Source organism: Rhea americana, unplaced genomic scaffold (genome assembly GCF_003343005.1).
Source record: "Rhea americana isolate MKP2758 unplaced genomic scaffold, rheAme1 scaffold_269, whole genome shotgun sequence".
NCBI lineage: Eukaryota > Metazoa > Chordata > Aves > Rheiformes > Rheidae > Rhea > Rhea americana.
This window is the reverse complement of record NW_028186389.1, coordinates 199,739-214,652: the sequence shown is the minus strand read 5'-3', so window position 1 is coordinate 214,652 and position 14,914 is coordinate 199,739. Positions and strand designations below refer to the sequence as shown.

At 41.0% G+C, this 14,914-nt stretch overlaps 1 protein-coding gene across 3 annotated transcripts in view; it reads left to right on the top strand.

The window, feature by feature from the left end:
* AMMECR1L (AMMECR1 like) overlaps positions 1–14,081 on the top strand; it is a 16,706-nt gene extending 2,625 nt beyond the window's left edge. For 2 of the 3 annotated variants that reach the window (XM_085307950.1, XM_085307949.1), the window contains exons 2-7: positions 1,822–2,266; positions 7,398–7,508; positions 8,035–8,149; positions 8,914–9,004; positions 9,931–10,027; positions 10,571–14,081. In XM_085307950.1, the coding sequence (XP_085164076.1) occupies positions 1,860–2,266; positions 7,398–7,508; positions 8,035–8,149; positions 8,914–9,004; positions 9,931–10,027; positions 10,571–10,682 (933 nt within the window). In that variant the 5' untranslated portion in view covers positions 1,822–1,859 and the 3' untranslated portion in view covers positions 10,683–14,081. The remainder of the gene's footprint in view (positions 1–1,821; positions 2,267–7,397; positions 7,509–8,034; positions 8,150–8,913; positions 9,005–9,930; positions 10,028–10,570) is intronic. The other variant, XR_014896229.1, reaches the window with a different exon arrangement.
* The last annotated feature ends 833 nt before the right edge of the window (positions 14,082–14,914 follow it).

The window sequence follows — 14,914 nt, the reverse complement described above, 5'->3', positions numbered from 1 at the left end:
CGGGCCGCGCTCGGGGGCCGCGCTCGCTGCGGGAGCGCGCCGCTCGGGGCTGAAGTTTCCCCCCTGGGCGGGAGGAGCGGGGGGACGGGTCGGGGAAGGCCTCCGCCCGCGGCCCCGCGCCGCTGCCGCCCGCGGCCCGGGGTGCAGCCCGCTCGGTGGGGGCGTTTCGGCTGCCTGTAGCAGCTGACAGAGTGACAAACGTCCGGGAGCGGCAGAAGATCCCTTCTGTGTCGTTCCCCTCCAAATCTTCAATTTAAAATGAAAAGTTACGGTTTCAAAAAAAATACATAAATGACTTTTTTTCCTGAAATGGAGATAGCCATAGGGACAGCTTGGAAGGGCTCATCTATCTCCGCAGCTGTCGCTGAAGCATTGTAGCATAACTCTTCATAGGTACTGATGTTTACTTTGTCCAAGTTATCCTTTGTGTGTGCGTGTGTGGTTATGAAGGTGGAGATCAGAGTGAAATGGGTAACTTTCATTATGCCTTGTTAGTTCCTCATGCTGATTATCTTTCTAAAACCTTGCGCTTAAGCACTCTAAGCATGTTGTTTTGAGAGACATCATCTCCTACCCATCTTGAACCAGTTCTGCTTCAGCTTACCATTGTATCACACTTAGGATGGCTGAAGAAACTTCATGGATAAAGTTTAGATTCTTTGCATGGGCAGAGAAGGAAGAGAGTTTTCGTAACAAGAATTTCTGTCTATAGTGGGTTTTTTTTCCCCCTCTGTTCTGTGTACATCCTCTCAGTTCACTCGTCAGTTAAATATTTGGAAGAGTTGGAGAGTGGTTACAGCAGTGGCTGGGCACTCAGGAAGCCTGAGGCTGGCTTCCAGCTCTTCATGCCGTTTTGCGTCATGGAAGCGTCTGCTCCTTTAGGCCCGTTTGACAGCGAGGGATCTCCTTCCTCCCTCCCTTTGCGTGTTTAATACCATCATCGCCATGAGATCTGTTCTTACCTTTGCAAGTTCCTACTGTTGACTTGTGGCCCTTGTCTGTTATACCCATTTCTTTTTTCATGGCCCAGCCTTTCCTCCCGGTGGTGGTTTCACCCTCCTCTGTGATGCGAGAGCGAGCGTTCTCGTCTCCGTAGCGGGCATTCTGTTTGTTTCTCCTCTCCACCGTTACCGCTTCCCTCTGCTCAGGCGGTGCTCAGTCCTCAGCGCTCTCTCTTCTGTATATCCTGGCTGTACGCTCGAGGTGTCTGCCTGTGGGCACCATTGACTTTATCTTGGAAAGTAAATGCAGGTTCTGGTTCTTGGGGTTGCTGTGTTTGTGTCTGGGAAACAGTCCGTTGTTTAGAAAGTGCTGGTTCGATGTTTGTAGCTGCTGTTTGTGTCTTGATCAGGCCAGAGCTAAATCAAGAGGAGCGTGTCTGGGAGTCCAAACCAGGTGGTGTGATGCAAAGTCATTACTCTGCCACTGAGAACGAGGAAGGGAAATGCTTTTGTGGTGCTTAAGTGGTAGATTGTTTGCCACTGGTACAGAAATGTTAACCAAGGAGGAATGAGTGATCCAGGAAAGTAGTGAAGGGAATATATAGTTTGTTTGTGTGTTGTTTTTTTCCCCTCCTCTTCTCCTTCAATTTCACTTCCCTTATGAGAAGACTGCCAACCACTTTTTTTGTAAAGAGGTGCCTGTTTGCTGAATTGGTCTTAGTTCCGTACTTAGGTGTGAGTTGCAAGGTTTTTTCACCTCTTTTTTTGTGAAGACAAATCTTCTGAATCCTTAGCAAAAGCAAGGAAATGACTGTTGATTTTTCGCCTAGCGTGACTGTTCTATGTATTGCCTTTTTTTTCTTCTTCCTCTTCCTGCCAGGGTTCTGCAGTGCTCCAGGCAGCAAGCTTTGAATCAGGATGGGAAAAAGACGCTGTGTTCCTCCACTTGAGCCCAAGCTGGCAGCTGGCTGTTGTGGGGTAAAGAAACCCAAATTGTCTGGGAGTGGAACCCACAGTCATGGGAATCAGGCCACAACTGTACCAGGCTCCAGTTCAGGTCCTCTTCAGAACCACCAGCATACAGACGGGAATAATGGAAGGGAGAACGTATCTGACTTGACTTTGGGCCCAGGAAATTCCCCAATTACTCGAATGAATCCCACTTCAGGAGCTCTGAGCCCACTTACCCGGCCCAATGGAACTGCCAACAGTACCAAGAACCTGGTGGTGACAGCGGAGATGTGCTGCTACTGCTTTGATGTACTCTACTGTCATCTCTATGGTTTCCCTCAGCCACGACTTCCTCGATTTACCAATGACCCCTAGTGAGTAAATCCATGTGTGGGAGGAAAGCTGAGGAACCAGCACCTAGAGCTGTGATTTGACTGGGGAGGGAGAAGGGTTTTCTCTGGGTAAGAAGAAAATGGGTATCCAGAGGGGAAAGGGAATATTCTGTTTCTAGCTTGGTTTATCAGGAACAAAAAGGTATGCTGTAAAATGGTTGAAAGAGTAAAAATATTCTGTTGTATTTGTTGGTGGAAATGTGTGGAGCTTTGAAGAGTGGTGGCAAGTAGAGAACAAGCGTAGCTCTACGGAAAGAGAGCTAGGCTAATACACAAGGAAGTCTGGTGCTTCTTCAGCTCCCTATCTGGCGTGCTGCCTGATATGGTGCATACTGTATCAAGGGGTGCAAACCCACTTCACGCTAAGGCTCTGTTAAAAGTTCTCACTCTGGAAGGAACTAACTGCACCATGCCTATCATAAAATTGTGCTAAAAAAAGTGAGTGAAACTGAAATCAGAAAGATTTCAAAAAACAGTAAAATAATGTAACTAGTTTGAAGGGGGGTCGACTTCTAATGCCAGGCACTAAATTTGTAAAGAGTTGAAGGAAGAGACTTCTTTTGGCTACCAGCGTGGAAGGGAATAGATTTAAGAGGTTGAGAGAAGTTCATGGCTGACCCTGAAACAAATGGTGGGCTAGTGAGAACTGGACAACGATGCTCACAAAGGTGTTTGATAGTCCCAAGTTAATGGGTTTAGCTGGGAGGGAAGACAAAAGTTTGCTAATTGTGAAACTAAAAATGTGGCTGTATTATGGAGATAGTGCTATCTGGACCATATGGAAAGAAGTGGAGAGTAAACATTCAATGGCAATGTCAGGGTTAAGAGCAAAGGAGGTTTGTATGAGAAGTCAGGAAATGGATTTGTGAAGATGTTACTTGGGCATTTCGCTTTGAGATTTAGCTAATGCTTCTCTAAGGGCTGAATGTGTAGGTGGGGAAATAGTAATATTAAAATATTGAGTGAGCCTTCTCGAGGGGCCAGCTCCGGGACAATAGATAAAATATTTTGTTTGTTGAATGTCTCCCCACTTTATCGGCTGTTGATGTGTAATTAGCCAGATGTAGGTTGTGCCTCCATGCAGCCGGTATCCTAGCAGGATTATGGATGCACATTCTGAATGCTGCTGTGGACTAAGATGTGTAAGGTTGTAAAGACAAGTGAATGGAGAAATACTCAACTAAAATACAGAATAAGTCTAGGGACTCTTCAGACCTAAATATTTCTGCTGATGTTTTTTCGTACATGATCTAATTAGGCTCCTTTTAGAAAAGGATACATTAGTCTACTTACTATTTTGTCGCTTGAAACACAAAGCGACCTTGTTCTATTTTTAAAACAATAAGGAATGTAACTTTATATTGCTTCAATATTTTGGCCTTAACAGACCTTTCTAGCAGTCTTCTGTTGTTTTTGTTAACTAGTTTCAAAAAGGGGTGTTCTTTCAGGAATCTCAGTTGTATGGATTTTATGCCTAGATTTTAAAAGTTTAAAAGCCTTCATTATTGGGTGTTTCTGTGCTGATGACTTAAGTCTCTTAGATCAGCACTCCGTAACAAAACCAACTCTTTTTTTTTCCTTTCCCTCTGTGCGAATGCCTACGTGTGTTTTTTTTTTCTTGAGTTTCAGCATTTATGCTGTTGCTTGTAGCAAATAGTTGGAAGAACTCCAGGGAAACGCAGGGATTTGGCTTTCTTGTAGAGCGGCGCACAGAGATGTTACTGTCACATTTGAGATGGTAATATAGCGAACAGAAAGCCAAACATTATCAAATATAAGAGAAATATAAGTGTATAAATAATTTGCATTGTTGTCCTTTGTAACATAGTTAGTGTCACTCTGAGAGCTAGTGGAACAGAACAAAGGTATATGCCAGAAGTAGCCAAACTCTCTGGAGAAACAGAAGAGATGGAGGGAAAAGAAAGGTGCACAAGTTTGTCCCCACCTGTTTCTCAGATAAAGATCTTAAAGTAAATGTGGACACAGTCATGAAGGCCAGGATCCTGCATAAACATTTTAATAACAGAAGCGTAAAAGTTCAGTGTTAGGACTTGAATGTCATGAGTAATTCCAGTTACCAGCTTGTGAGGATGTGTACATGAAAAACAATTTTGATGGGAATTAAGGAGCTGATAGCTACCCGCAGAGCAGGGGAGCTTTTATACATGTTAGCAATGAGGGTCACAATTCAACATAGAGAATGTGGCATTGCAGGAGTTACGTTTGAGTTAACTTGCTAAAGGAAAAAAAATCCATTTGTTATTCAGGTTACTGAACAAATGGCAATTTTTTACTTGAATGTCGTACAAGTAGTTAATTAGTTACTTCTTCGACTTCAGTCTTTGATTTTTTTCACCAGTAGATCTTACAAACTGGTAAAAACCTATGCCATACAAGCTTCTAGATTCTAGGACAAATAATACTTGGATCATTAAATCTGTACCTTAAGTAACACGTTTTCCCCTCGTACAAGCTGGATTCTGAGTTGGACAAACTATATTTTGTTACTTTAAAATTCCCTTTATAGTTGCAATTGGAGAAGATAGTTTTTAGCTGCTGAAAATCTCCTATCCTGAGCTCCACAAACTCTCATCAAAGACACACAAATAGGATATTGTGGCTGGGGGAGAAATGATTGCCATAATCCATTTCAAATATGACTGAAAAGTATAGGTAAGTGATATTGGATGAATATGGGTGAAAAGTTACTGTGACTTTTCTCAATACATCTGGAAAATATACTTTTCAGGGAGGGACTATGGAATAAATAGTTACTATGTGAGCTGCACCTGTGATTTACCAAGTTCATTTGTTCCTCACATACAGAAAGAAATATGTTTTCCACAATGAAAAACTTTGTAATACTGGAATTTATATATCTCTACAAAATTATATACTTTTTTAATGCCTTAGTTGTTATGACTGAAATGAAAAGTTGTCAAAAACATGCTATCTTTGAAAATATGACAGCCTTCTGAATGTAATTATCCTGTCCTTTCTGGTAATATCTCTTCTATTATAGATGCATAAAGCTGTATCACAGCTCAATGGAAACTTTTGTTGTTGTTGAAGGGAAAAGAGGTGAACTGGATATGTGAACCTGTAATTTGAATCCAAGAAGAGAAGGAACTGACTTAAATTTGTATTCTGTCAGTGATGCTTTCCATTCTCTCCCTTCCCTTTTCTATTTGGGATGAATGTCACATGGGCTAAGTAATGATTCCAAAACTCTAATTAGATTAAGCTAAATTTCCACTGGGCTTGTAACAGTACTGTTTCTCATAAATGTTCTTTGTAAGTTTAGTATCTTTTTCCAGTAAGCTTTCAAATCTTTTTTATGCTTTGTTTCTGTCTTCTATTTCAACACATGGGAGCTGGATGGTAATATAGAGGAACGATACCCTGAAAGTGCCTTGAAGTGTTGTCAGAAAACTAGAACAGTAAATCCTCTGTCTTCTTGTTCGGCCAACCATTAGGTGGTTGATGATTGTGGAAGAATGTTCCCACTTCCTCTGTGGGAGAAGTTCTTCACAATTATCACCTGAGGGCTATTTGCTTGTTTGGGTAATGCTTCTGCCATTGGTCAGTGTTGGTAACTAGATCCTGAATAATGGATTTATCCTGTGATCCGGTATTTTAATTCAGTTGTTGCTATGGGGAGCATCACTGGGCATTGCTGTGTCACTACAATTTAAATAAGAAGCTGTGTTGTCTGTACTGGAGAAGTCATCTACTCTTTGTGTTATTTTTGTTGCCTGACTGGAATCTATTAGGATTTTTGGTAATGTTTACTGCAACAAACATATATTGCTCACAAGAGCTTGAAAAATTGAACAAAGTGATTTTCTGAGCTCTGGTGTAGAATCAGTCCTTCTGCCTTCATATTTTACAACTCCTGGCAATGTTTGTTTAATTTCAGAAAATGATTTTCTTAAGACTGTTTTGTATCTTTATCTCTTAAAGATCAATCAGAAATCCATAGTCTTATGTTTAGAATCATGGATGACCAACTTCATGAAGTTTGACAACTTTCTTGTTTATGTTGGGATTAGAAACTATCACTTACTGTATTCAGTGCTGTCATCTGAAAAAATAAGATTAGCTTCCTCGCTTTTAGAATTAGATCAGCATCATCAGTTGCCTCGCACAATTTTCCAGATGTTCAGACGTTCTTGTAGATCTGTAACCACCAGTGTCCTTTCTTTACTGTTTCTCCCTACAGCTGTTTGCAATTTCACTCACTTCTGTAGAAGCGAATGTATTACATTTAATAATCACAGTTTTCTTTACCTATTTACAGAATTCTTTTGAATGCTGCTGTTCTGAACTTGCTGGTTTTGGCTTAATTATGGCTTTTGGCTTATCAGGTTGAAATGAGCCTGCTGATTTTTCATATTTGAGAATCTATTGTTATATCTATAAATCCATGATAATAGCGAGGAAGATACAAATCTCTGTGGGATGTTTGAGTGGGAACAATATAGTGATTTGGATGTCCGTTCAACAGGAGAGAATTTGTGTAAATATAAATTAAATGTAAGTGAAACGGGATGTGAACATAGACTGAGCTGAAGAGATGCACCTGAAAGTTGGATCCTCATGGAAGTAACTCAGAGGGGAAAATCAAAAGTTTACTTTTTAACTCTTAGGAAAAAAAAAAATTCTATCACAAGCCTGAGTTACAGATGCTTTTTAGAATGCTTGGGGATTTTAGGTTCAAAGGTACTACTATAAATAACTAATCTTATTTACATCACTTGTATTAATTCCAGTATGAGTTATCATATAAACTAGTGGATGCTACTAAGGGAGACCATTACTTACAAAGATAATCTGTGGGGTTAGGTAACTGTATTATTCATCAGAGAACAGCTAAGGGTCTGTCCATGAAGGTTTTGGAAACTGGTGGAGATAAAGGAAAATGATGAAAAGGTTGGGGGAGATTGTTTCTTGTATTTAGGAGAATATTATTGCTAGATTACAGGCGGAAAAAAAAATACATATTGGGGTTTATTAGAGAGGAGTAGAGAAAGCAAATGCATGCACATCTGCTCCCCTAAGCCAAAAAGTACTTCTAGAGGCTGGAGTATTTCTGTCTTTTTTCCCTTTCCAGTCCACTCTTTGTGACGTGGAAGACGGGGCGAGACAAGCGGCTTCGTGGCTGCATCGGGACCTTTTCAGCCATGAATCTTCATTCAGGACTCAGGGAATACACATTAACCAGGTAATTACGTCGAAAATGAAATAAATCTGGAATTGGTTTAATTTGCTCAAGATCTATAAAGATTCAAGGTTGAGAGATTTTATTGAATTGACGTAGGTTCGATTTAATGATTCACAATAAAATAAACCTGAGAATAGTATGGTAGTTAGGATGAAGTAATAGATCAGGATTTAGTGAATTTGCAGCAGGTGAATTTTGGTTGAGTTTTTAAAGCTAATGTCAAATCTGTCTTGCATACTAATAGTTTTGATGTCTCACATAGCACATAATCTCTCTCCAACTGCATTAAGTAGAGGACAGCATAAGGAAGTTTGCACTACTGTTTGCATATTACAGTTCATTAGATTGTGAATAGATGCAAACCATTTTCTCTGCAGTAACAAAGATAAAAATATTTTACAGAGGCATAATCAAAGCTGAATTAACCACCATAATCTCTGAAAGGCCCAAGTATAGGGCATAATTGAGCTTTTCACATTTTGATGTGATGTTTGGTATTAGGCAATATGTCTTTTGTTCCCTTTAGTGCACTTAAGGACAGCCGTTTCCCCCCCCTGACCCGCGAGGAGCTGCCCAAACTCTTCTGTTCTGTCTCCCTCCTCACTAACTTTGAGGATGCCAATGACTACCTGGACTGGGAGGTGAGAACAGGTGCATTTGGAACTCTGCATCACTCTCTCGTTCCGTTCGGGTTCGGGTTAGTACATGGTAATGTGTCTCCTTTGTTGCAGGGGTTGGACGGGGGCCATAGCTGGGAATCGAAGAAATGGGGTTGGGACACTGGAAGGGAGGAAGATGATGGGCTAACAGTTTGGTTTGGGTTGGATCTGAGTGGGAATAAAAGGGAAACAAGTGTTTTACAGATTTAAGCCAACAGGAGATAAATCTAGATACATATGTAAGTAGAAACCTGGGAAGTATTCTGGTGCTGTGAATAGAAGCTGGGAATAAAAGTAGTAGTTAAGACCTAAGATGTGGATAAGTTTAAGCACATTGTGCATGAAAACATATTTAGTTTAAGAAGGATTAAATAGACTTTGTGGTTGGGCTAATTTGGGCATGGCTTTTGTGCAGAGATTCTTGTCTTTCTGGGCCCGGGGTAAGAGGTGGAAAACCATCCTGTCAGAAATCTGTACCTGATTGACTTCAGGAGAAATGGCAGGGAGACTGGTTGGGCTGGGCTGGGAAAGGAGGCAGGGGTCCTTGACACTGCTGTTAGGAGAGCTGTTCATTAGGCTGCCTGGCAAGGACTGAGAGAAGGGAGGAAAATGTCACTTACCCAGGCAAAAGCTAGAGCCAAGTTGCCAGTGAGACAGAGGTACTGCAGTGTTGCGATAATAACAAATCAATCATGGACTCAGTCCTAGCAAACACCTGTTACTTGGCTGTTCATTTCCATCTATAGGTTGGGATCCATGGGATCAGAATAGAGTTCATCAATGAGAAAGGTGTCAAACGCACAGCCACGTATTTACCTGAGGTTGCTAAGGAACAAGGTGGGTTTGAGATGGCAAGCAAACATATCAGTGCATTCGATCACAGAACTGGGTAACTTAAATCTATGGATTTTGAATTTGGATTGCAATGCTTTCCTTATAGTAATGCAATGGAGCCAGCAGGCTTAATCTGGATAACTGACACCTGATACAGCTGCTGTTGGGTTTTCATCTGCCCTTTCTCTCATGCCATATCCATGCACAGTTGTATCCTAGTGTAAGCATGTTCTAGGGCTTAAGAAATAGAGTATCTCAAAGTATGGACCTTCCAGCTTCATTCAGCATTGCATCTTTCCTCTTCTATGTTTCTCCCACCAACTAGGGTAACTGCAGGCTGCGCAGCACCAACACGAGAGTTCCTTTCCTCCTCATTGTTGCTAAAGTAGTGCCCTCCAGATGAGGGCAGGAAACAGGGCCCCTCTGGAGCACACTTTCCACTCAAATTAGTAGTGGTCGCCATGGTAACTGCTCAAAATATTGCCTCCTTTTCTCCACCTAGCAGAGTGGAGTTGTCGAATCCTCCTGGCTCTGGGGCAAAAGACTAAGGTAGGAATTTTAACTCTGATCTCACATAGCGGTGCAGTGTGCTATCACTAGAGCATCAGGCTGATTCCCAGTTTGTCTATGTAAAGAGCTAAGTATCATTTTATTTTAAGGTTTAGAGAGCTAAACTTGACTGCCACGTGGTAAAACAGTCTGAAGTGCCTGCAGTAGAAGCAAGGTGCAGACCTTCATAATAGGAGAGGTCGTATGGAAAATGTTCCAGTAGGAGTTAAAAAGGGTTGATATGTGCAGATAGTGTGCATGCATAAGGCTATGTGTGTCCAGTTCACCTTTGGTATTTATAAGCTCAAAGGAAAGGAGACAACATCATTTCTATATTGAAAATTCCCCCCCCCTTTTTTTTTTGTTTTGTTTTTCAACAGACTGGGATCAGATCCAGACCATAGACTCCTTACTCAGGAAAGGTGGCTTTAAGGCTCCGATTACTAATGATTTTAGGAAAACAATTAAACTCACCAGGTTAGCTGATATTTGTCTTTTTACATTTGTATTTTGTGGTGATTTGTGGGTGATGTAAGTTATTTCTGTTTGGCGTAAGTTGTTACGCTTCTTTCAGATCAGAAGTGTAGGCTGAAAGTGTAACATTTGTAAATGTCATGTAAGGTAAATAATGTATGTGGATGAACTGTAATGTGTTCAGGCCACACAAGATCAAAAAGAATACAGATTGATATTGTGCTTTGTCTGTGCCCAAACTGCCACTTCAGGAGTCACCTGAATTATGATTGCCTTGGGCTCAGTTTTGGGAACATTGAAGCATACGTAATTCAAACTTAGAAAGGTTCTCTCTTCAGACTGGTTGTCTATCCAGTCTACTGCACGGGATGATACAAAGTTGGTGGGGGTTTTTTGGTTTTTTTTTGTTTGTTTTTTAATTAGTGTGTGCTTCCTTGTCATTATTGGCTGTGAGCTAACAGGTGATATGGGATGGATGGTTTTTGTCTAGTCTCTTTGTATTGCATAAGCTGTTTACATTTTTGTGTTCTTACGCTGTTTCCATAGGTACCGCAGTGAGAAGGTGACAATCAGTTATGCAGAATACATGGCTTCCCGTCAGCATTGTTTCCAGAATGGCACTCTTCATGCCCCTCCCCTCTACAATCATTACTCCTGACACACGGCTGCATGACCAGTCCCACCCCCCAGTTGCTGCCAACGGCTACGACATCATTGGGGCAGATGCCTCTTCTTCCTGGTCCAGTTACTTCTATTACTGCACCATTTTATGATGCTAGCTTCCGTTGCCAAGTCTGCCTTCCAGCTGACCTGGGGGGAGGATGAGAGCATGACAGAACTTGAGGGGCCCAAGCCTTATCTCAGCCTTCCCTCCGAACGGGGGTTCAGTTGGATTGGGGCTCCGTGTCTAGGAACTGTCATGAGGTGCAGAAGACCTCTAGGAGTGGAAGTGCCACTTCAGATTGATCTGTTCTCGTGTGTTACCGACACTTTGGAAACTTGAGTTGTTTGTTGTGGAAGCCCCCCAGATCAAGTAGGAGCATTCCCCTGGCAGCCTGGGCAACGGAGTCCAACAAAACATTTTTTTAGGTTATTTTTAATTTTTTTTAACCTCTGGTATCTGTTGTGTACCAAGAGCTGATTGCAGTCCCCACACATCACAGGTGGACATTATGATATGGGGAGGGTTGAACGTCTGGATAGCACCCCATCCTCATGGACAGAAAACTCTTAAAGATGTGAAAAACCTTTGGATGGCATTGTAGATGAATCCATTATTTAAGTAAACCCCAGAAGGTTTTAATTCGCAGATCCTATTGTAGGTTGGATTCTCTAGAACTCCATTTGGTTCACAGTTTGCGGGGTTTTTAGACAGTGCTTTGTAATGTAGCCTGCTATGAAACAGAATGCTGTTACGCCTGTAAGAGAGCAAAATGTTAAACGCTGTTTACATGAAGGACCAGGTCCTTGGGTGGCCCTGCACAGTCTTATCTGTTACTGCTGTTACTACTAAGTTTTGTGTTCGAATGTTTGTAACGGAGCCTGACTGGATTAGGGTTGGGGAGGGATTTGCAGGGCATTGCCTGTAGTCATACCAGTGAGACTAGTGACTGAAATTTGTTTAACTTAAGCAAACAGTCTCGGGGACCTTCCTTTTTATAGGACAGCCACTTTCTCTCGGGTGACTATGGATCTTGAGAATTGTCAGTATTCCAGTTTATAGCAGGACTATGGAATAAAGCTATGTAGTTTTGCTGGTAAGTTATTATCTTACACAGTTTAGTCGTTACCACATCAAGGCAATGGGGGGGAGGGGGGATCTGTATTACCCAAAGTGTATGAAACTCATGTGCATTGTGTATTTCTTCTCCCGTCGTTGATGATTACAAGAAATACTCTCTTCTAAGAGAAAGATACAAGTTATCCAGTTGTCATTCTTCAGAGTCATTGAGGGATGTCATAACTGTAAATTATGAAACCCCTCAATGAGGTCACTGGATTTAAAAATTACATTTGATTTTTTGCAAATATTTGAAGGGTCAGCAATGATGAGGAAAGAAAATATAAGTGCATAGCAGAGTAATGGCTATTTGGTTGCATATATCTTTGAAGTTTGTTTGTGTGTGGTAATGATGGCTTTTAAAGCTGGCTGGTGTTTAAGCCTGAAGTTCTGATGAGTTCTCCCCTGGCATTACAGGGGACAGGCTGGATAGAAACCTCAAAACTGCATGCTGCTGCTCCTTCTGGTTCTAGAGAAGTGAACAGAATCCTGCAGTTTTGCTTCATAGCGGTGTGGTGTTCTCCTGCTGCTGGGGATACAGACGTGAGGGAGAGGAGGGGGTCCTATTCTGGATAACGGTGCAATATCGACCCAGCTTTCCTCCTGTACTGGGTCATTCTTACAAATTGCCACTTTTCCCTTGTGATGTTGTTGAAAAGCAATTGAAGATTAAGGGATTGTTTCATGATTTCCTGCTGCTGAGAATAAATCAGTCTTGTTACAAACTCGAGTGGTTTGTAATTACTCTCCCAGGTGCCCTGGAGTGATGGGGGAGGGTGGGGTCAGCTTTGGACATACCACTCACCTTTCAGCTGTCAAACAGTATACATAGGGCTACACTCATTAACGTTCCAAGTGTTCTATGTTAGAATTTAATTTCTAAAAGGTTTTAAAAGAGCAAAAAAAATGGTGCTAAAACTTCACCCCTGAGCACGCTCAGTGAGACTGGTCATGCAGGCATATAGTGCCAGGCTTTTCAATTCTATTGTTTCTTTTTCAAACATTTGCCCTGTTCTGTGTCTTCGACAGTGTATAGTGTTTTCCTGATTTCACTTATTTGAATAGGGGATGACTAAGAGGTGGGGTGGGGAGGGTTAGCTGTCATTTTTAAAGAACAGAATTTTAGGATTGAGTGACTTGGTTGGTTTAAGTCTGAAGTGGGCTGGATGGTTTTGGACTGGGGAGGCGTTATCCCCTTCCACTTCCATTTCCCCACTCAGTCTGTTTTAAAAAAAAAAAAAAAAAAAGCCTCTAAATATGTACCATGTTCTTGTCTTCTTGCAGTGAGAAGAGGAGCTAGCAGATCAGAAATACTGGTCTGCTGCCTAAGAAACAGGCGCTCTCAGCTTTAGTCCCGTAAGGATCCAGCTATAAAATCAATTGAAAAGTGTGTCAATAGTTCAGCCATCTCAGAAAAATGTCTGACAAGGGACGGGTGGGTCTCAGAAATAATCCCATTTCTAGATCATTATGTGGCAGCTATGCATAAGGATGAAAAAAAAAAAAAAAAAAAAAAAAAAAGTATTTTCAGTTGCCTAAAGATGGAGGCAGCCAAAATCAATGACCAATGCAATTTAGGAATTTCTCTGTGGTTATTTAGCTGGGACAGCAGGCTAGAACTGTTCCTTCTCAAAGCAGTTCTCACCCGGTTTGCTATGGATTTAACTCATCCTTAGTAGCAAGTGCCTTATGGTCTAGAAGGGCTTATTCTTATGACAACCACAGCTGAGAAATAATCTTACTGCAATTATGAATTGTCTTTGTTTTACAGTAAATACAGGAGAATGTCTTTGATCACTGGAGTCTGTCAGTGTTGGAATGTTTCCACTGTGAGGTTCTTAACCTTTTCTTCCTGATGTTAAACAGTCAATCTCAACTGAGGCCATTTCACTTTGGAAAGGTTTTATTGTCAAAGTATCACATATCTACGATTTATAAGAACAAAAGTACTCTGTAAGAAAATCTAAGGGTTCATTTTAACCTTTGCACAGGATGATTTGTTTTCATAGTACATTAACATCTGCATTCTTCACTGACTATTAGTACTGTTTTCTGTTTGTATTCTGGGACCTACATGTTCTTCTTTTTTTTGGGGGGGGGGAGGGGATTAATTTATTTTCTTAAAGCAGACCTCTTTTGACCTTCAGTGCAGAGATGTCAGACCAATTCTTTGTATTACACTTGGTTGCCTCCTACCTATATAGTAACTTCTGAGTGTAAATAATTGAACTCTATCCTCTAATGAAGTATTGTAGAGAATAAATCATAATGGATAAAGATTATTTGTACTGTCCTCTTTATGTGGTTTCTCACAGCCTTGATGGGGAGCAAGACAAAATCTTGCTCATCAAGAGACAAAAAATGTACTACATTATGTATGAATACCAAGCTTCTAAATACCCTTCCCATTTAGGACCATGGAAGTTTTCAGCATAGGCTAGTAGCTGTCTGGGAACACAAAAATAATCAGACTGGCTTACTAGAAGGAAGTGGAGATAGTAAGAAAATTTTAAAAAAACTGTATCTAAATGCTTTTCATTATTAATGTGTAGCAAAGTATCCTGAAAAACATTAATCTGACATTAACCCCATTCCATTAGCTGTCATGATGTGTCATATATGGTTCCTACATGCTGAATTCTGTAGCATGCTGAATTTGTAGATCCAGTTTAAACTGCCAATAGTGTTTTTTGTTTGTTTTTTTGTCTTCAAGTGATCTTAAAAAATAACTTAATTTCAGGAAGAAAAGTTCCATCCTTTCAGATTTTTGCTAACTGTTTGAATGTTTGCTTTGGGACAAGATCAATTGAATTATTATAATAGTTTTAAAGTAAGCTTAAACATATTTTCCATACACTTGCAGGTTGCCCATTGCCCATTTCTGATCTATGGCAAGGATCCTACATTTCCTGTTCGTGGTTTTTGGTAAGGGCAGCCATGGCTATCAATGAAGAACAGGTATAATACCCCCCGACACACCAAAAAAAAAAAAAAAAGTGTGTGTGGGATGATTCGACTTAAATATGCCTGGGAAGCTCACTGACTTGAAACTCTAAAAAGCGTGTAATCTACCAATTAGACTTCCCAGGAAGATTTAAGAAATGAAGTAG